This window comes from Stegastes partitus, unplaced genomic scaffold (genome assembly GCF_000690725.1).
Source record: "Stegastes partitus isolate 25-593 unplaced genomic scaffold, Stegastes_partitus-1.0.2 Scaffold115, whole genome shotgun sequence".
Taxonomy (NCBI): domain Eukaryota; kingdom Metazoa; phylum Chordata; class Actinopteri; family Pomacentridae; genus Stegastes; species Stegastes partitus.
The window spans coordinates 94,461-116,434 of NW_007577846.1; the positions used below are offsets into that span (position 1 = coordinate 94,461).

Sequence of the window (21,974 nt, forward strand, 5' to 3'; positions counted from 1 at the left end):
TTCGGATTCACAGAAGACACGACAGGAGGAGAGATTTTATGAGGACGTTCACAGCGTCTTCTCAACACACTCACTTGTTTTTTTCTTAAATTATACAAAAATTAATTCATCTTTTCACCCTCGTGTTTGGGCTTTGTGTTGCAGCTAAGGCACAGAGGTGCTTTCAAAAATAGCTTTTATTTATTAAATAACTTCAGACAATAGAGGAAGAAACTAAATTAGATTAATATTTGTCTCTCGAACAGCACCAGTGGCTCGTTTCAGTCCACCTGCACTCAGTATTCTCCCTCTTTGGTTCTACATGTTTGTGTTTTTATACGATTATCTCTTTGATTCTTTCTTGTGGTTTTGTTTTAATCTCTTTCTAATCAGTTTGTGTGTCTTTACGGTCATGGGGCATTAACTTTTGGGGTTTTTTTTGCAGCCCTTTTGCATGCAGCAGTCCTTTTGTGTGTCTAAGAGGTGGTTTTATTTCTGTTTGTATTGAATTAGCATCTGTTTGTGCTCTTTTAATGAGTTTTAATCTCTTTCTGATCTTTGTATGTGTCTCAGTAGTTGTGTGTCTCTCTTTGTCGCTGTTTTGCAACTAAGAAAAAGGAAACTAATTCAAAAAGGATTTTCATTTAATAAACAACAGACAAAGGAGGAAAACTCAGATGAATATTTGTTGTTGCTTCTGGTGCTGGAACAATCCAGAAGCATAGACGCTGAAAGTGTTTCTCAGGATCTTAAAATAGACTGAACACTAATTGATTTCTGAACATATCACAGTCGTAAACATAAATGGATGTTAATGTCGTCTTATTTTAGATTAAAATAATATCCGGGTGAGTTAACGCCTAATCCTGCTAAATCCCACTAAAGAATTATCAGGTTTTTGTTTTTAAAAGATAACAAACACTCGGATCTTTTTCTCGACTTGTGTAGCTCGGCCCTGTGAGACTGCGTTTCTCTGAATTCCTGCTTCAGATTGAGTTCCTTTATTTACAGTTAATTCATTTCAACTCTCTGATCATCAGGCAGTTTCTTTGCTCCCGTAGGGCTCGTTTTTCACTGCAAAATAAAATCCTGCGCCTCCAACCATGACTAGAAGGAGAGAGAACTCAGAAATGTTACAATGGCATAAATCATTTCAAAAAAGGAACTAAAGTTTTATTTCTTTGATTTGACGAAATTGGAAAAAAAAATAATCTTCATGTAGAACATTTTTCTAAGCGTCCACAGGTGTTACCAATAGTTGAAAAAGAATGGCGTCCCGTGTTCTCCATATTCACGTACTTACATTTTTACAACCTCTACAAACTCTGCACATCATCTGTAGAAAGACGTTTCATAATGCTGAAAGTATTTTCCAACAACTTGCTCTTCCGTATACGATCTCTGTGGAAACACTGCCTGCAGTTCAACCGACAATGTTTGTCACGTGACTGTCAGTCGCAATTTGGTCAGTTTTACATTCATAGTTGTGCTGTGATGTGTTTAATTATTTTTTTGTTTTCTACAATTGACAGTTTTTGTTTTTTAATGAGGCATTTAAGTTAAAGTGAGTTTGATTTTACTGATGGAACCACGTGTGACACGTTCAAGGACCATCGGGAAGTTTAAAATCCAGCGATTCCTTCAGTTTTGAATGGTGTCATTTTGGCAGTTTTTCTCAAAGATAACATGCCTTTCGATGCTCCGGGTGGGATTTTGGGGTTCTGAGGGTCAAAACTCTCGACAGTCCAAAAAGGGTTTCTCTTATCTCCAACGTTTGGTTTTATTTCCAGTCTGAGTTTGCAGCAGCAGCAGCTCTGATAATAAAAACTCTTTGCACTCAGCAGCAAACAGTCAGACGCAGTGAGACGAGCTGGTGAACAGAGAGCAGCATTTGGTAGTTCAAGCCCCGGTGTTTCCCTCAGGAGCCGGTGGAGACCAAAAACAGAGCTAACAGAGAGATAATGCTGGACTCGGATTCATCAGGTGGAAGCAAACACGACTCCAGATGACTCATCGTGTTGCTCGGTAACTGGTGGATGTGAAAGTTGTGTTATTCAGCGTCTCGCGGGGATCAGCAGCTTCACAGTGGACCTCTAAAAGTCAGTCACTGCAGCAGAGTTTGAATGTTCCACCGAATGAAACATCAAAATGTCAGAAACTGATCATGAGCTTCAGTTTCAGGGTCAATGTTTCTTTATAGATTTTACTCTGTAATCAATTGTAAACTAGAAACGCCGCTGCTAAATAATAATTGACTGATTGGCTTAATGACAGAACAAATTCATTTCGTCTGTTGTTGTGTTTTGTGTGTCCGAGTTGGACCAAAGATCTTCTGTGAGGGAAGATGCTCCACTTTGTCACACCGGTGTGCAATCATAGTGGTTTGGTTCTAGAGTCGGTTCAGTTCTGGACGACTCCGGCAAACCAACCTGTATGGAACCATTCCCATAACAACCGGTGTTTTCATTACCGTCAGTCAAATGGAGTTTCATTTACAGGCAGAGTTTTCCAAAGTTCATTTTCCTTTACAGTAAGGTTCCAGTGTTTTCAAGTTTCCAACAATAACCAGCTTTTTTGACTTCTGTTTCGGTAGATATGCTCAGAACAGATCCAAGTTAAAAATAATTCATCAGTATTCAAGTACGAGTCATAAATATCCAAGTCCGATGTTATTGGTAATCCAAAATGAGGGACTGGTTTTATTGCACAGGCCATTAGTTCACATTTACATTTAGAAACTTCAGTCATTTAGTGTTTGACTCGTCAATTTTTAAGTCAAATGTGCTGTTATTCAAATGTGAGTCAGTAGATTCCAAGTCTGACTCAGCAATTTTCAAATTTGAGACATTTTACAAGTCACTAGCGTTAAAGTTCAATCACTGTAATCTCGGATACTTCGCATTCAAGTTTGTTAAAGTGTGAGTTGCCAATATTAAGTGCAACTTGCTTACTGAGTCAGCAGTTTTTAGGTTTGAGGACTTAGCAAACTTAAAATTTAATCCGTTATGTTAGTGTTCAAGGTTGAAATCTTGATTTGTTGTAATTCAAATCTAAATCAAAGTGTGACTGAAGAATGCTGAAGCATGAGTCATCAATATTCAAGCAGGAGTCATCAGAATAGAATTAGAATAAAACTTTATTAATCCCTTCGGTACAAGACTTCAGTGAAATTGCTATTATTGCTAGTATTCAAGTATGAGTCATCAATATCCAAGTCCATGTCATTGTTCATCCAGAATGATTCAGCGGTTTCGTTGTGCAAGTCATCAGGTTGAGTTCACATTTGACATCTTGAGTCATTAGTGTTGAACTAATAAATTAAAAACTAGAGTATGACTCGTCAGGTTTTAGGTCAGATCTGCTGTTATTCCAATTTGAGTCTGTAAATTTTATGTCTGACTCAGCAATATTCAGATTTGAGACGCTTTACAAGTCACAAGTGGTGAAGTCCAAACTTTGTAATCTTGGATTGTTAGTATTTAATTCTAAATCAAACTATAAGTCGTCAGTATTTAATACAAGCTTCTGTTATCCCACTACGAGTCAGCAGTTTTAAGGTTTACCTCAGAAAAATTCACATTTAATCTATTATGTAAGTTTTCAAGGTCAAAATCTTGAGTTGTTGATATTCTATTCTGTACTAAAGAATGACAGAACAATATTCAACTATGAGTCATCAATGTACAAGCATGAGTCATCAGTATTCAAGCATCAGTCAACAATGTCCTTGTAAGGAAAGCATGAGTCAGCAGTTTCAAAGTTCAACCATTGTGTAAGTCATCATGTTGAGTTCAAGTTAAAAACTTTCAGCTATGGGCCACTGCTATCGCTCAACTGGTTGAGCTGGTGAGCCATGTATTGGGGCTGTAGTCCCCTATGCAGCAGTCATGGGTTTGAATCCAGCACATGGCCCTTTGCTGCAGGTCCTTCCCCCTTACTTTTCCCCAGTTTCCTGTCTCTCTGTCTACTGTCCTGTCAAATAGAGGCCAAAAAATAACTTTAAAAAAAACACCAAAAACTTTTAATTATCAGTAGTAGTGCAGTAAGTGTAATTCAAAGTGTGACGAATCAGTATTCGAGCATTGTTAACCAATATTAAAGTCTAAGTCACTGTTATTCAATATAAGTCAGCAGTTTACAAGTTTGACACAGCAATACCCAAATCTGGCTCATTTTACAAGTCACAAGGTTGAAGTCCAAAGTTTTATAACTCAAGTTAACAGTCAAGTCATGAGTATGTAGTCCGGGTTGCTTTTCGTGTGAGTCAGCAGTTTCCAAGTTCAGCTCAGCAATATTTAAACTTGATTTACTGTGCAAGTCATTAAGTGGCCGGTGTTAAATTCCAAAGTTTGAAATCTTGATTTGTTAATATGAGTACAAATCCAAGTGTGACTAATCAATAGTCAAGCATGCACAACTATAAGTCAAGTCCAAGTCACTGGTAATCCAGTATGACTCAGCAGTTTTCAAGTCTGGCTCACCAAAATACCATCAGTTTACACATTTTAGTCAACAAAATTCAAATAAACTTAAAAATCTCGGCCTGTTAATACTGAAATCCAAGTAGTTCGTCTGCATTCATGTAAAATTATGACTCATCAATATTTAGTTCAAATCATGACTTATCAATATTTGAGTCCAAGCCTATGAGAAACCATAAATCCAGTGATTGGCTGCCGGCGGCTCCTCCAAAAGTTTAATCCAGGTCAGTTTATTCTTCTTTTTGGACACCTGTCGAAACCATGGCAACCGCGGATTTGGCCGAGTCGCCCGAGGGCCAAGGAAATGGATGGTCTTCTGGCTGGTTGATTACAGAGTGTGAAGAGGGGAGGCTGCTGACAGATTGAAGATCTATCTTTAGAGACAGCCTCGACAAATCTAACGATGACGAGTGGCGCCCAGGTGAAGCAGGACTCACACAGGGCTGCAGGTGGACGGCGGTTTATTATCCACGGCGATAAAGGTGTTATGATCAGAGGGGCATTGAAGAGGCCACTCAAGAAGCCAGAAACCTGAAATATATCGGTCTCAGTTGACTAATATATGGATGAATCTGCCCCATAGACACATTAAGAGGTCGATTATTGATTATTGTTTCCTTTGTTTCAGCAAACAGGAGCTCCTATCCATCTCCAATGCTCCTGATGCAGACTGCCCCCCCTCTCCCCCTCGCACCGCACCCCCCACCATGAAGGTAACGCTCACATCTCATCATTCCTGTTGTGTCTCGATGCTAACTTTGCACTTTGAACTCTCTCAGGGAAACAAAATCGCCCAAAAGAACTCAAAACTTGTCCAAGATTACTCAAAACCAGTCCACAGTTGTGTCCAAATTTGTCTATAATGACTTGAAACAGGCCCTTAATGTGTCAGTCTTGTCCAAAATTACTCTACAATTGTCCAAAACTACAGATAATTGTTCAAAATTACACAAGACTTGTCTAAAATTGCCCATATATCAATCAAAACAACTTTAAATTGTCAAAAATGACTCACAAATTATCGGGAACGGTTAAAACAGTGCTTAACATGCAAGCTCCTTGTAACTTTTCTAAAAGCCGGATTTTTACACGACCTGACGCCCGACAAATTCAGATTGTTTCCACGTCAGTGAAGTTTGATAGTCAGCTGTCTAAAATGAGTTAAAACCAAAATCACTCAAATTTGTCCAAAATGGCTCAAAACTTGTCCAACCTTACTAAAATTAGAGAGTGACCCAAGCTTTGTATAAAATAACTCAAAACTGTCCAAAATTATTCTCATTTGTCCAAAATACCTAAAGTTGTGTCTGCAATGACGTAGAGTTGTCCAAACTAACTCAAAAATGTCTGAAATTGCTCAAAAATAATCCAGAATGACTTCTAAAATTATGTTTTGTTTTGTTTTATTTTTTCCAACATGACTCCAAACGTCTCCAAAATGACTTCGTTTTTTTTTTCCCAAAATGACCCAAATTTGTTCAACAAGACTTAAAGTTGTCTCAAAGTTACGAAGAAAGTTATAACTTACAATTGTCCAAAATGACTTAAAAGTTGTCCAAATGACAGTTTCAAGTCATCTTAGTCAAAACCTTAAATCATTTCAGACAATTCTTAACTTTTTGGACGGGTTTCAAGTAATTTTGGACACGTTTTGAGTAATTTTAGACCAATTTCTACACATTTTGTTCAGACATTATTTGTACGAGTGCACAAATTATTTTGTGTCTTTGTGTCTTTTGTCATTTTGAACATTTTTGTTTTAACTTTTAAGTTTAGTTAAGATTAGTTTGGAAGAGTTTAAGTTTCATGTCATTTTGTACAAAATCGTCAAACATTTTGGACGATTTTTGTCTTTTTCAGCTGATTTCAAGCAATTTTGGACAAGTTTTAGTAGTTTTAGACATATTTATGTCATTTTGGTCAAGTTTCGTGTTATTTTGGGCAAATTTTGAGTCATTCTGGACGTTTTAGGTTGAAGTTTAGTTGAGGTGAGTTTGGAGTAGTTTAAGTTTCAGGTCATTCTCTACAAAATCGTCAATCATTTTGGATGACTTTTGTCTTTTTGAACAGATTTCTAGTCTTTTTGGGCACATTTTGACTCATTTTGGACAACTTTTAGGTTTAAGTTGCATGATGCATGATGAATCCGTCGGTACACCCCTGAAGCAGGAGGCTAACTGTCTCTTCCAGGTGGCTAATTTTGATGTTTCCTTTCAGAGCCAGAACAGACGGCTCAATGGCAAATACAGAAGGTGGAAATAAACTGGAACAAAAACGGAAAACTAAACGTTAACTCTGTCTTTTTGTCTGCAGTCGGCTCATTTCTTCGACATGATGGACAAAATGGAGGTAAGAGTTAAATTATTCTCCGTCTGTTTTACATGCACTCGTGTCCTGCTGAGAAAAAATACACACTTCAAATACATAAAGGAACAAACTGCAGATTATTTTTCCTGCAAGGCAACAAAACTTAATACATTTGTTTTTCTTGAGAATGAAATGTGCTTCATTGTCCGTGAAAAGTTTCTCCTCCTCATCCAATATTCATTTAGCTTAGAGCAGAATAAAATGAGGTGAAACAGTAACACTTGTATTCATCAGGTACAAACATCGTGCCGGGTTTCTGTAGCATCGTACAGCGGCTGGTCATACTTTTTGTCTTTTACAAATATTTTGGAAAAGTTCTAGTTCAAGTTTCTTCATAACGGCAGGATGTTGATGCTTTCCATCGCATTTTTGTGACCAAAGTATGTTTTGAATGCCTCGAGGTGATTTCTTCAAATGTGGCACAAACCTTCACTTGGACTCAGTGATGAACTGAGTAGATGTCGATGATCAAAGGTCACTGAGACCACATGAGACATGTTTTTTTTTCCAAAACTAAAGAATTCATACACTAACTATGGCTAAATGCCACACAAATGTTTCAAATCAAATCAAATCAAATTAAATCAGATCAAACTGTATTTATGTAGCACTTCTATTACAGGGCTGCAAGGTGGCGCGGTTGGTTAACACTGTTGCCTCGCAGCGAGAAGGTCACCGGGATCTTTCTGCGTGGAGTTTGCATGTTCTCCCCGTGCAGTGTAGGTTCTCTTCGGGTTCTCCGGCTTCCTCCCACAAGTCCAAAAACATGTTGAGGTTAATTGGTGATTCTAAATTGTCCGTAGGTGTAAATGTGAGTGTGCTTGGTTGTCTGTCTGGTGACCTGTCCAGGGTGTCCCCTGAGTGAGCTGGGATAGGCTGCAGCCCCCCGCGACCCTAATGAGGATAAAGCAGTGTAGAGATAATGGATGGATGGACTTCTGTTACAATAGAGCAACGCAAAACATGGTCAAAGAAAAAAGAAACAAGAAAACCCGTCCCTCCCACCCTCCATGTATACACATACAGCTACATATACTCACACACACACACACACACTCTCTCTCACCACTGACCGTAGGGAGACATGGCATAGCACTGAGGCTTGTACCAATTGCCATTGGCCATCCACACCAGGAGGAGTTGCAGACCATGACCACTGGGGGCGCCGGCACCCGGACTATCTGCATGGTTCCACAGAAAAAAGAGTTGCATAAGAAACAGGACAATCTGGTTATGAGCCCTCACATATATGTAAAAGAATACAAGACGATCAGTGATTCAGTAGCAGCAGTAATCAGGAGGTTAGAAGGAGCCATAGTGGCACTAATCAGGGCTGCAGCGGTCGTCCTCCTGAAGCGACTCCACAGACAGTCAACTACTTTCACCATGTAGCTGTGAAAGACAGACAAAGGCAGCTGCTTCAGACTTGACACAGAGGTTGTCAGTGGAAATCAGAGTTTCTGTGCAGCTCAGACAGTGTAAAGGACATAACATCAACCTCTTTGGACACAGCTAGCTCGTTGGCATAAAACTGCAAGATAAAAATGTTTGCTGAAAAACATGATAAAACAAGCCTGAGCACAGTGTTTGGTCAGAGGACGATAAATCAGAGGGGAGTCCATAGTGAATGTATAGTCCTGACAGTGAAGCACGGAGGTGGCAGTATGATGCTGTGAGGATGAATGAGTGCTAGAGGTGTTGGGGAGACGATATTTATAGATGAATGTCTGTGGATAAACCAAGAAGAGAAACATTCCAGCATGACAACCAACCAAAGCACAACATCACACAAGAATTTCTAAAAGAAGAACAAAGTGAAAACTACAACATGGACAAGAATGCAGCCTGACTTTAATCCAACAGAACAGCTTTGGGGTATTTTAAAGAGAAAAACAGAGCAACAGCCTCTTCGTCGAAAATAAAGCTGAGGTTTTGAATCTCAGTAAGATTTACTGACTTTCTGTGAGTTTCTCCTGTATTTTAAACAACGTAAATACAAAATGTTGGTTTTTAATTTTACAAATACTCTATTCTGCATGGTTGTGTGCTGTTTATCATTTCCAAATATCAGTTATCAATCTCCTTGATTACTAACAATCTGTATCAGTCGACCCCTTGCTGATATTCGTTCTTATTACCTCATTACAGTCTATGAAGACCAGTGAGTCACACCGTTTTAAAGGATGACATGTCCCTTCATTGCCCTGAACACATACTGTTGTTTATTTTGAGTCAATCTCACGTAATCCACCAAATGTGGCTTAATCTGCTGCTGAAAATAGTCGCAAGAAACTACAGCGAGCAGCTGCTGTGGGACGTTACTGAGCCGCTTTCATATTCGAGCGAGTTGTTTTTAAATATTTACATGTTCAGTGTGAAACGGCGGACACAGACGATGTTAATACTGTCCTCTCTCCATGACGCCGATGCAGCAGGTGCCAGAAGCTGCCGAGATGAAGACGATCCCTCAGAGACAGAAGGCACGTCCGTCCATCTGTCTGTCCTCATACCCATCCGCCCTCACTTCCTACCGCTTCATTTCATTCGTGTCCATACAGAAGCAGCCTCACCGGGCTGTGCTGCGTCTAATTAAGGAGTTGTGGAGTTGTGTGCATCCTCGTGAGTGGCATTGTGTTGGAGGGTTCTGACTCTGGTCCCGACTGTGTTTGACCTTTTCGTCTGAGCAGGACTGGACTGCTATTTTTGAAACGGAGTCCAGGTGGAAGCGAAGTTGGTTGTCTGAGCTCTGTTGCGTCAGATTTGGAGATGCAGCTGAGGTTCACTGTCAGAGATTTGTTATTATAAGACTCTTGTTCACGCTCTAATTTACAGGTTTAATTAGGCAGAACTAAAAACTGTCAGTTTCTGTTGCGGTTTTTCAGATCTCACTCTGACTTACTGATGGAGACACAGAGACTTATTGTGTCTCAGATTCATTGGAGACCTTCCAGGGTGATGATATCTGGAAACTCTGTTTGAAATGTAGACGGGGAAAACTGAACTTCATCTCCTTTCTGTACAACAGGAGGAGACTTGATGTAGCTAAAACATTGCTGGTGCTAACCTTGCTAACTGGACTTTCTGCATGTTTACACACACAAGAGTTGCGGGACTATTTGTGGTTCACGTGTGCGTCACCGTCACACGTATGCGACTTCTGTGAGCAGTAACGAGGGTCCTGTGTGGCGTCTTTTTATCTACATCGTGACCTGCATTACAGATGCTTTTGTGAACAATTGTCGGCGGCATATTTGTGATTTGTGAAGAAACAGCAGGTTTAACAGTGGAAGAGCCACTGTGTCCTGCAAAGACGCACAAAACCTCCACAACGAGATTAAAAACAACTACAGAGACACAAATCAACTGCAAAGAGATGCATTGCAACCACAGAGAGCGACTAAACCTCCACAGAGACACACAATGAATACAAAGAGATTTTTAAAAAAAAGACTGCAAAGAAACCACAAAGATACACAAAATCAACACAAAACAATTGCAAAGAGATGCAAAATGGCTTGAAGAGACACACAATGACAGCAGAGTGACACAAACAAAACCACAGAGATGCAAAACAACCACAAAAGACACAAAAGTGACACAAAATGACCACAAAGAGACACAAAAAGGACTGCAAAGTGGCACAAAGCAACCACAAAAAGACACAAAATAACCACAAAGAAATAAAAGAATTCCAACAGATACAAAACAACCGCAAAAAGACACTTGACAATCACAAAGAGACACAACACAACCGCAAAGACACACAAAACAATCACAATGAGACACAAAATCACCAAAAAGACAAAAAACAACTACAAAGAGACACAGTACAACCTTGAAGAGACATAAAACAACCACAAACAGGCGCCATACGATCTCAGGGACAGAAACCCTAATGAAGAGACACAAAAGAACTGCAAAAAGACACTTTTCACCCACAAAGAGACACAGAACACCCACAAAGAAACACAAAACAACCACAAAGAAACACAAAACAACCACAAAGAGACACTCTGCTCTGCAGGGTACCTTGAGCTTAGTATCACTGCACAGGTTTGGATCCTTATAGGCTCTTCTTACAGTCTCTGAACCTTTTGATCACACATCATAAATGTAGAGGAACAGCAGCATGATGATTGTTGGGAACCTACTAGGACTTGTAATCGCTTTTTTCACTCTTCTGATTGGCCAACGTGGCTTTAGGGTTCAGGCTACATTGGCACCAGTTGGTTGGACTCTTGAAGGGAGATGCTATTGTGTTTTTTGCATTTCATGTGAAGGAAAAGCCCCGTTTCAAAAAGGCCCTGTTTGCCTCCTGAGACCCTACGAAGACCTCTGAAGTCTGTCGGATGCTTCCAAACTGACGCTCGGGGGCGACCGGAACTGAGACGGCTTCGATATGAAACGATAAATCACGACGTCTGCACCGTCTGTCATGTTCAGCGTTATCACTCGTGTCACATATTCACCTGCATTTGTGCGTCTTCACAATCTATGCGTGTGTGTTTGTGTGTCTCGAACTGCAGTTAACAGTTATTTTTGTTGTTGGCTGATCTGCCAAATAACTTTCAGATTAATCGATTGATTGAGGTTATATCAGTTTGTCGCTGGCTTTTCTTGACAAATCGACAATAAATACCAGAGTAGCTGCCTCGTTTATTAGTTGACGAGTCGTCTCAGCTGTATACGTGACTTCTCCATCTTTCTGTTTCAGGACGACTACATTCCTTATCCGAGGATAGAGGAGGTGAGCTGGAACACCACAACATCTGTTGCTTCTCCAAACATCCTAACACATATTTTAGGATTTCATTTTTTTTTTTTTATTTTGCTTTCCAAAAGGATTCGTCCATTTTATTTTTGGTGTGTTTTGTACATATAATTTATACATTGCTTTGCCTGTTGTGTAACATGTACGGCACTCACAGTTTTTTTTTATAACTGTGCTGGATGAATGTACTTGATTCGATTTGATTTAACACGACTCACAGGCTCGGAAACACTCGAGCTGAGTGTTATTTGGAGAGAGGAGACATAACAGGCAGAGAAACCACTGGTACATCCAGACAGGGTCAGCAATTAGGTTCAGTTTTTTTTGTTTGTTTGTTTTGTTTTTTTTAAAGTTTTGTCCAAAGGATGAAGCAATCAAATTTTATCTAACTTCATCTGGTATGTTATTGTAGTATTTATTGTATTCAAGTTTGCTTTAGAGTTGTACTGAATGCAGGTTATTTAAAAGTCATTTGATAACAAGATGACTCATGTATGTGTTTGAGATGCAAATTATTAACTATTACTAAAGTTGTATTTCTTTGGATTTTCCTTATCTACAGCAGATTTATGAGAAATGACAGCAAAGTAATGGACCTGTTTCCTGAATCAGTCAGCTTTTCAGTAGCAAAGCTCTTGTCTTGTTCAGGGAGTGAAGTAGATAGCGTCCATACATGTTCCTGAGCATTTCTGAAGCATCAAGCACCAGTTAGCTGCTCGTCAACAACTACCTCAAGCTAGCTATGTGTTTGTCACTGTGTGCAGACTGCACCTGAATGAAATTAAATAAATAAAGCAGCTTCTGAGGTAGTAAAATACCTTTAGCTTAGCTTGCTACATTTTGTTGGTCTTAGCGTCAGTGTGGTGGATCTTCATTGAATGTAGCGCATTTGCTAACTTATTCTCCTTCACTTTCCAAGGAGTTTTGCCAGCTGTTCAGTATTCAGCACATTTTTGATTAAAGTTGAATGAAAATATAGAAGTTTTCAGGCCCTGTAGCGGCCAAACAGACAGATTTTTCTCTCGGGAGGTGGTGGTGGAGACCAAGGACTGAGCTAAAAGAGGGCAAATTATAGGGCTTAGACAGAGGTGGGTGGATTCAGGTGAACACACAGATGATTATTCATGTTACTACATTACTGGTGGATGTGAAAATAAGCAGCTGTATGTGATGCTGCCACCAAACACTAGCAGCTTATCAAAGGCTAACCACAAGCTGACTACATTTCTGTTGCTTTGTTTAATGTAGCATATTTTGCTAGCTTAAGCCACTACACTGTCCAGGTAGCTCACCTGGTGGGCAAGAAAATGTATTCAACACATTTTTATTTGAAATGTGAAACTTTTGAGGCCCTACTATTTCCCTTGGGATGTGGTGGAGACTAAAAATTGAGCTAAAAGAGAGCTAATATTGGACTTAAATTGAGCTGATTAGATTAAGATGGACATAAACACAACTACAAATTTTGTTCTGAATCTGTGACCATATTCCATCAACAAACTGTTAATACAGATGGCACTTATGTTAAGGAACAGGACAAAAAAATGCAAGAAAAACACCATTTAGCATTTTAGTCACTTCGTTCTAAGTGTTCTAATAATTTTATGAACATACTTTCACAGCTCAAGTGATAACATTAATTAATAGTAATAGTTTACAATAAAATAATCAGACACGTACAAATTTATGGGCGGAAGGAATGTGCTGCAGGTTCATGTTCGTTTAAATCTTCAGAAAAAAGGCTGTAAAGTCCGCTGAAGTGACGGAAACACGACTGTGTTGCAGGTGTTGGAGAGGGGGCCGCCGTACCCTCAGGTCATCCTGCCTCAGTTCGGAGGTTACTGGATCGAGGACCCGGAGGCTCCTCCTCCCACCTCCTTAGAGAGCAGGGGCGAGGAGGAGGAGGCTGGAGAGAGACAGGAGGAAGATACAACCCCAGGGCATTATGGGTACCGGCTGGAGGAGATCAACGAGGCTGCACGGGCGTACAGGAAACACTTTCTGGGCAGGGTGAGGATATTTAAAGGTTGTCAGTGTTTTGATTCATGTTTGAAGGTGTGCTTACGTCAGTTAAGCTTAAAGCACTTTAAGCTGAGTATTTGCTGTAAGTTTGGCAGGAAAACCCAGAACCGACTGTGTTTCCCTCAGGAGCATCTAAACTTTTCCTGCTCGGCCAGCAGTCTGGGAAACCTGCTACTGTCAGTGAGACACGAGGAGGACGGAGAACAAGAGCACCTCCATGTTATCATCAGGTACGTAGATACATATTTACTGAGTACCACCGGACCAGAGCTCACCTGTTACCTGCAGTCCATCAGGTCTCTGGTAGCCACATGATAGTCTGATAACAACATTTTTGACAAATTAAACAACATTGGAATATGTTCTGTTAACTAATGGGCATCTTCACTATTTTCTGACATTTTATAACTTTTATACCTGAAATATAACATTCATATATATTGATAATGCAGATAATATTTGCAACTTTCTAGTTCAATAACCCTTTTTACCTAATTACTGAGTACTTACCTGCTAAATTTAGGGTAGATTATTGCATATGGTTGGAAATTATCACTAGTCATAAGAAGGTAAAAAAAAAAAGGTTAATACAGAGATACTGCATATTGAACTTGATCTTTTTTAATCTGCTGTGGTCTGACCTGCACCCAGAACTGTAATAATGAGAGAAACTTAGTGTTAAGAGGCCTTCAGAAAGCATATAAGCAAAGGTTTGTTTCATGTGCTGCTTTAAAACGTGGGACAATATTTATTTACTTACTCTTATGAACAAACACAACCACGTAGAAAGTGTGGTTCAGGACCCTGTGTTCAGGTTCGTCTCTTCTGTCTTCAGGTGTCGGGTGAAAAGCGTCTACCACAGATTATCGCTGACAGAGCTGCCAGACATCCCGAGCGTACCAGAGCTGGCCAAGGTACAAACACATTAAACACCACAGAGGAGCTGAGTCCACTCAGCTTCTGATTTATTACTGTAATGTTTCCAACTTGAGGAGAGACTCTAAACTGAGGTGGAAGATCTTTTACTGACGTAAAAGTCCAGATACAACACTGTAAAAATGCTGCAAGACCACGAGTGCCATGTAGATTTGCATAGCCGGACCATTCTCTAGCGCTGTGTAGAATGGTCTGACTGCATCTCATTTTCAGTTTGTGTTTCTTTAAAATAATCACAAATCATCTTGGGCGAAACTAGGAACAGGATGCAGCAACAGTGTTCACTCAAAATGAAATAGTTAGGCAGAAGTCAGCTAAATGTTTTTATAGAAACAGCAGTGAGTACTCGCTTGATGATCAGCTGATTAATCGATCAGCAGGTTTAAAGTAAAACATTGCTGCGTCTTGCATTTTGAAAATGAGGATTTGTTTCTTTTTGTTTTTATAATATTTGACAATAAACTGTTGGTTGGACAAAACATGAGGTCTTAAGACTACAACTTGGACTGTTGACATCATTCGTCACTATTTTACAGACACAACAATGAACCCTTGAGTTCCCTGTATCATGACCAGGCAGTATCAGATGCTAAAGTGCAACCAACTGCCATTTTCAGAAGATGTGGAGAAAACTTTTTTACATTTTTAAATGTTTTTTTTTTTTTAATGGCCTTCATTGTCCAGAGGGTGCACTTAGTTGCAATAAATTAGACATTTTACATAACAGGAGCTCTTAAAAACTACTAATTTCACATATTTGTGGCATGTGCACTGCTAATAATTCAGAGATCTGCATTTGTTTTACGTTGAAACAAACTGCCAACGCCAGCCTCTATGGAGCAGGGGGCGCTGCAGTGATGAGACTTTAGAGAAAATGTCTGGAATGGCTAACGCAAATGTTTGTTTATGATTTGAAAATGGGTTGTATTTTGCAAACTAAATCTGAAAAGTAACTGCAGCTGTGAGATACGCGTAATGCAGTAAAAAATATTCCCCTGTTAAATAATTAGAAATATAAGGCAGCAGAAAAAGTGAAGTACAGATTCTTGTGTACAGTACAAGTAGTAAATATGTTGGTTTTCAGCACTGTTCATTGTTCCAGCTGTAACCTGGAGATGTTGTGTTTGTGATGTTTCTGCTGCAGCTGCTGTGCGATGAAGCAGCAGGACTACGATTCACTCCCGTCCTCTACCCGAAGGTGAGCTCAGAGAAGTTCGTCCTACCTGACACCTTTCTGGTAAATTACAGTAGAGACAATGTTGGACTACTTTTGTCTGTTTGTGTGTCACCAGGCGTCTCGGCTCATAGTGAACTACGACGAGCACGATGTGAACAACACCTTCAAGTTTGGAGTGATCTACCAGAGATTTGGACAGGTACCAGCTGTTTGACTCTCAACACTTTGATTGTGAAGAAGCTCTGATTGTGCGCTCAATCATAAGTGCTGCGTCGTGAAACGTGCAGCAGTTTGATAGTGTTTGGAAAATGCTGCTCCAAGTCTCTAAGATCGATCATTATCAGGGAACGGCGCTCTGGTCCATCTGAGGGTGATTCCAGATGCAGGTCCTGTTATCAAGGCTCACTGGCTGGTTTACTAAGACATGGGATTGTTATTGATCACAACTTTCACTGCTGTGAGGGACATGTGTTGCCTTTTCCATCGTTCTGTGACCTAAAGATGAACACTTTGTATCCCAAGATAATTCCCATATAGATAATGCATGACGGATCTGACAGCTGTAGCTGACATGTGACACATGTGATGGTTGTAGCTGACGTGTGTGATGTGTGATGGTTCTGTCACCTGTCCGTCAGGTGTCTGAGGAGGAGCTGTTTAGGAACAACGAGGAGACGCCAGCCTTTTCAGAGTTCCTGCAGCTGCTGGGAGATACAGTGGAGCTGCAGGACTTCAAGGGGTGAGAGTCGCACATAGCAACACAAAACTGTCAAATCATCACAGAGTGAAGCCATTTTATCATCACAGATATCGACATGTCAGTCAACACCAACTCAATAGGAAAAAGCATAAAACGTTGTGGCAGATGGCGTCTATTCACTGCATTTTCTTTATTGATGCTCTGAAGCAGCAACAGCATTTCTGCTGAATGTTTATGCCATCAAACCCCAAAACCGTTATTTGCGATATAAGATAGGGGGTGACCGACTTGTTTCTCCTCCCTCTGCAGGTTTCGGGGGGGTCTGGATGTGTCTCACGGCCAGACGGGGTCTCAGTCCATCTACACTGTCCACCGACAGCAGGAGATCATGTTCCACGTGTCCACCAAACTGCCGTTCACTGAGGGAGACACTCAGCAGGTAGACGGCATGAGAGCATGAAAACAGTGTGATAGACAAAAATGACAGGACTCAGCATGCTACAGCATGACCTGACATGACTCAGCAAGTATCATACAGCACGAGTCAGCATGACAAAACATGACTCAACACGTTACAGCTTGACTTAGCATGTTACAGTATGTCACAACCTAAATCAACAAGCATCTTGCAACATGACTCAGCATGTTACAGAATGAAAAAGCATGACGCATCACATTCCAGGATAACGCGGCATGATGCGGCATCTCATGACATGACTAAGCATTTTCTAACATGTCGCTACAGACTAAACATGTTACAGCATCACATGATTAAGTAAGTTATATACATGACAAAGCACTATGTAAGCTAAAAATGCGAACTCTGACATGGCATCAACATAAAGTGGCGCATATTGTCGTAACATGACACAGACATGGTGTCATGGTGTACGATGTGCCTTGAGGTGGCGTCGGGTGCTGTAATGTGGCGTGACATGTTGTGGTATCAAAACATTATCATAACATTAAGTATGTATCAAGGAACCTCACAGCATCAGAGGATGTGACATGACATTAATATGATATGGTATTATACATCGAAAACTAGAATTAGGTAATGTGTGAAGATGACATACAGGTGATGTGAGCTGGTGTGACAGGGTTCATTATAACAACGGCAACATTGTCCTCCAGCTGCAGCGGAAACGTCACATAGGAAACGACATCGTGGCGGTGGTGTTTCAAGAAGAGGCAACGCCCTTCGTCCCCGACATGATCGCCTCCAACTTCCTCCACGCTTTCATCCTGGTGCAGGTGGAGGAGCCCTGCTCCGACAACACCTCCTACAAGGTGACTGTTTACATACAAGCAGCTTGAAGCTTGCAGCTCTTACGTGGTTTGTTGTTTTTTGCTCTGTCTGATTAAACTGAGAGTTATAACTACAGGGAATTATTATTATTACTGGCAGACAGGTTTACCTCAGACACGAGAAAGAACGGCTTTAATTTCAAATCGGCACATAAACAAGAAGAGCTTCATGTCTACAGATGAAGTTCTTAAGCTGCACACAACACGTGGAAAAAGAAACAATTCACATTGTTCAAGCTTTTATTAGAGAAGGAGGTAAACAAGGTTTGCAGACTTACAGCCATACTTCTTTTGATATTATTATATTATATGGCAATCAAGGTATTTTTAGCTGATCCTTATAGGCTAGAACCTAAATCCAATGCTTTGTTTAGGTCCACTGTCACACAGATGTTGTAATGGAAGAGCAACATTTGCAAGGGATGCCAATTTTGAATCAGCAGCAGCATCACTCATTAATAAATTGAGTGATAAATGAATTTAGTGCAATAAATAATGTTCTTGTTTTAGTCCATGGATACATATGAAGAGTTACACATACTGAGTTATGTGAACAGTGTCCAGGTGAATCCCAGTTTGTTTTAAATACGCATGCATTGGTTGAAGGCCATTAAGCGTCACAGGAGTCTTTGTCATGGTGACCGTTGCTAAAACGAGACATCCAGTGATGCCGTTGTTTCTTTTAGTGACAGTAGAAACTGTTGTGATTGACAGGTGTCCGTCACAGCACGTGAGGACGTACCGCCGTTTGGCCCGCCCCTCCCAAATCCAGCCGTCTTCAAGAAGGTAAGACTGGAGGTTATTCGGTAAATGGGGCAGTGAAACATGACGAAGCATTGAGTTTGCTGGGTTTACTTTCAGGGTCAAGAGTTCAGAGAGTTTCTTCTCACCAAACTCATCAACGCAGAGCTGGCCTGCTACAAGAGCGACCGCTTCGCCCGGCTGGAGGTAAAAACACCTGAAGGAGGAGACGATCACTTGGGATGATCGTTTCTACCACCTGAGATGTAGTTTTATTATCATTTCAACACATTTCCTCTCTCAGCTATGAAAGTAATTAGAAATGCAGTGTTTTTTTAAAAATGTTTTTTTCCTGCAGAGATGATGAAATGCTTAAAATGTTGAAATAAATGAACATAATCTGTAGATTCTGACACTTTAAATGGCAGACACTAGCAGACAAGCTTTAAAAATGTTGTACAGTGAGCTTCAGGCTTAGCTATATGTCTGAATCAAATTTTCAAATGTTCTTTAATTTGTAAGGTTAAAGAAATCTCTTTAGGTCAGTTTCATATTAGTAAAACCTGGGAGAAACCTGTAGCTAAATAAACTCTGAGGCGTTCCACAGGGATCAATCTTAGGATACCTTTCTTTTTTCTTTCTACATGATGCTCCTGGATTCTTTAATTTATCTCAGCAAGAAAAAAAAAAAACAAAATGTCCTGAATGTTCCCTGAATGTCTGTTAAATAACGTCCAGACCCTTTGAAGAACTTCACATTATGATTGTCTAAGAATGTTCTGGAACGTTATTTATTGTGCTGGCTACAATTAATCATCATCAATACGGCGTTGGACTTGTGCTGTGGTTCCATTGAATAAATAAGCTAACAAGCTAAGAGTTGGTTTTGCAGCAGGCTGTCATTAACTAAACAAGTTCTGCCCTTAAAGTTCTATCAAATATGAAAAGTTTCAGGATTTAAAAAAAAAAAAGAAAAGAAAAAGTAGTATCAACGGACTCTATTTTGTATGAAATGCACTCACTTCTTGATAAAATTTCCTGGATTCCTGTAGCTAAATAAACCCTGAGGTGTTCCACAGGGATCAATCTTAGGACACCTTTTTTTTTTTTCCCCCCTACACAATGTTCCTGGATTCCTTAATTTGTCCCAGGTAGACAAAAGAACATTTGCAAAATGTCCTGAATGTTCCCTGAATGTCTGTGAAATAATGTCCTCCAACTCTTTAAAGAACTTCAAATTGAGATCTCGGAATGTTTTAGGAACGTTACAAGGCAAAATTCTTTACAGCATTCTTGTAATGTACTGTGTGCCAACCAAACCACAGTGGAACGTTCTGTTAACATTCCAAATATTCCCATTGGAATGCTGCAATGCCACCATAAGTTAACCAAAATGAAACGTCCCCCTAACATCATGTAGGGAACCTTCAACTGTAGCAGTTTTGTGATTAAAAGCCAAGGCTTTAGAAACATCCCCAATGTTCCGTAAAGGTTCCAGAGGTTCGTCACTTTCGCAGAACCATCCTCTCGTAGGTGTGTTCCTACATTTTTATTTTTAGGTTATTTTATTTTAAATTTGCCCACATCTTGAGACTCACGAGTACGACCTTTTCATGAAAACGTACAAGTATGTGAGATTTTGTCATTAAAATGATCAGTGCCAAGAAAATGTCCTCAAAATTGAATCGGTTTTGCTTTGTTTGCAGAAAGGTTTTATTCAAAAAACAGCCACATGTGAGTTCAAAACTGAATTTCAACCAGCAGAGATTCAAATCTGCTGACTCTGCAGCTTCAGTATTTACAATAGAGGAGTCAAAGCTGTATGAAAATGTTAACAGCACGTGTGTCACTGCACTGTGGCAGAAAAAAGAGGGACTGGTTTGTTTATTAAATCGGTTTTGGTATCATATTTAAACTCCAGCTTCAACCAGATGAAGTCAAACAAGTGTTTCCAACTGTGAAAAACAATCTGTTCAGGATATTTTTGTATAACCAGGAAAAGGGTCATTTAGATTAATAATCTCTTTTAAAGGAGCGTTCTGACAGAAGGGGACAGCAGCACAATTTACCAGATTTCAGATACATAAAACTATTTAAACAGGGCTCACATAGACATCAGAAGTGTATTACAGTGTCACAAATGTGTTGTGAATCATCACTGCTGGACTGATAGACACCACAGATTGTTTAAAATCATTCACATTCATCATGTGTTGGTGTGTTAGGAGCGAACCCGGGCCGCCCTGCTGGACGGCCTCCACGACGAGCTGCAGAGACGCTCCCAGTGCATGCTGGGATTGACGTCGGGTCTGGAGGAGGAGGGCCGGGCGGAGAACGGACACGCCCACGGAGGACTGCTGGAGTCCATCAAGGTGAGGGCTTGATTCTCTCCTATGGTCTTTTTTCCTTCTGCTTGTGTTAGCCAGCGTTTTGATTTCATATCAAAGCCTCGTTTTTAAATCAGTGTCATGTTGTCGTCATCAGATTGTTGTATCTGCCTTTTTATAGGGTCAAAACAACAATAAAACAACTTTTTAATGGCTTAGTCTGTCCAGTAAATCCTGTTTGTTTACAACTTACATTACTGGCAGACATTTGCTGCGTACGAGGAACACACATCATCACACCGTCAGTATCACCTCACAGACACGTATTTAATGTGTGTATCACAGCATGATAAGGCGCACCTGCATTAGTTTTTATTAAAGTTAAAGGGACAACGATATTTGTGAAATCTTAGACTAATATATCAAACACTTTCCCATATGAGGCTGTTTAAATGACAATATATCAGGAACTATTGGTAGACTTTAGTCTAATCCAAGTAAAGCAGCGTTCTGGTGTATAACTAACAACATCATTTCTTATCTAACAATATTTTTGTTCTTGTGGTACAACTTTCATACCTGCTTAACCAGTTATAAAAGTTCAACAAATGCTTTTTTCCCCCATTGTTGTGACCCACTATTTTATATTAAAAAGTATTCTATTTATTTAGTTTCCTATAATTGTGACCTGCAGCTACATATAATTCAGAAAATATCACGAGTTAACTTCTGCATTGTCACATTTTATTTATGTTTTTGTCAATGTGAGCTGAAAGATGGGACTATTCAAGACAGCTTCAACTAATTTTTTTCATATTTCAGTTTACCGACAATCACACATTATGTAATCGACTTTAATCTATAATATTGCAGATTCTGAATCAATGACATGATGAGAAAAAACTGTGAACATCTCAGGTTCCTGAGATATTGTCGACTAAACATAACTTAAAAGTTCGCCGTGCCAAGAAACCTGCTGAAAGTGGGTCGATGGGAATTAATTTAAAAAGAATATCATTAGTAAGGGAAAAATATCAACATCTGGCAACGAAATCGTGACCAAACAACTTCTCCACCAATATGTTTGTAAAGGTGTAATAACATGCCTTAAAATGTTGAAGTTCAACTCTGGTGGGAAACCCTGAAAAACACCTGCTCAAGTTAG

At 39.9% G+C, this 21,974-nt stretch overlaps 1 protein-coding gene across 1 annotated transcript in view; it reads left to right on the top strand.

The window, feature by feature from the left end:
• The first annotated feature begins 4,721 nt into the window (after window positions 1–4,721).
• LOC103354665 (rap1 GTPase-activating protein 2-like) overlaps window positions 4,722–21,974 on the top strand; it is a 23,656-nt gene continuing 6,403 nt past the window's right edge. Inside the window, exons 1-16 of the mRNA XM_008278109.1 lie at window positions 4,722–4,771; window positions 5,089–5,173; window positions 6,774–6,809; window positions 9,260–9,307; window positions 11,542–11,574; window positions 13,384–13,608; window positions 13,747–13,850; window positions 14,456–14,534; window positions 15,701–15,754; window positions 15,849–15,932; window positions 16,372–16,472; window positions 16,743–16,872; window positions 17,568–17,723; window positions 18,456–18,527; window positions 18,603–18,689; window positions 20,708–20,854. Of these exons, the coding sequence (XP_008276331.1) occupies window positions 4,722–4,771; window positions 5,089–5,173; window positions 6,774–6,809; window positions 9,260–9,307; window positions 11,542–11,574; window positions 13,384–13,608; window positions 13,747–13,850; window positions 14,456–14,534; window positions 15,701–15,754; window positions 15,849–15,932; window positions 16,372–16,472; window positions 16,743–16,872; window positions 17,568–17,723; window positions 18,456–18,527; window positions 18,603–18,689; window positions 20,708–20,854 (1,491 nt within the window). The remainder of the gene's footprint in view (window positions 4,772–5,088; window positions 5,174–6,773; window positions 6,810–9,259; window positions 9,308–11,541; window positions 11,575–13,383; window positions 13,609–13,746; window positions 13,851–14,455; window positions 14,535–15,700; window positions 15,755–15,848; window positions 15,933–16,371; window positions 16,473–16,742; window positions 16,873–17,567; window positions 17,724–18,455; window positions 18,528–18,602; window positions 18,690–20,707; window positions 20,855–21,974) is intronic.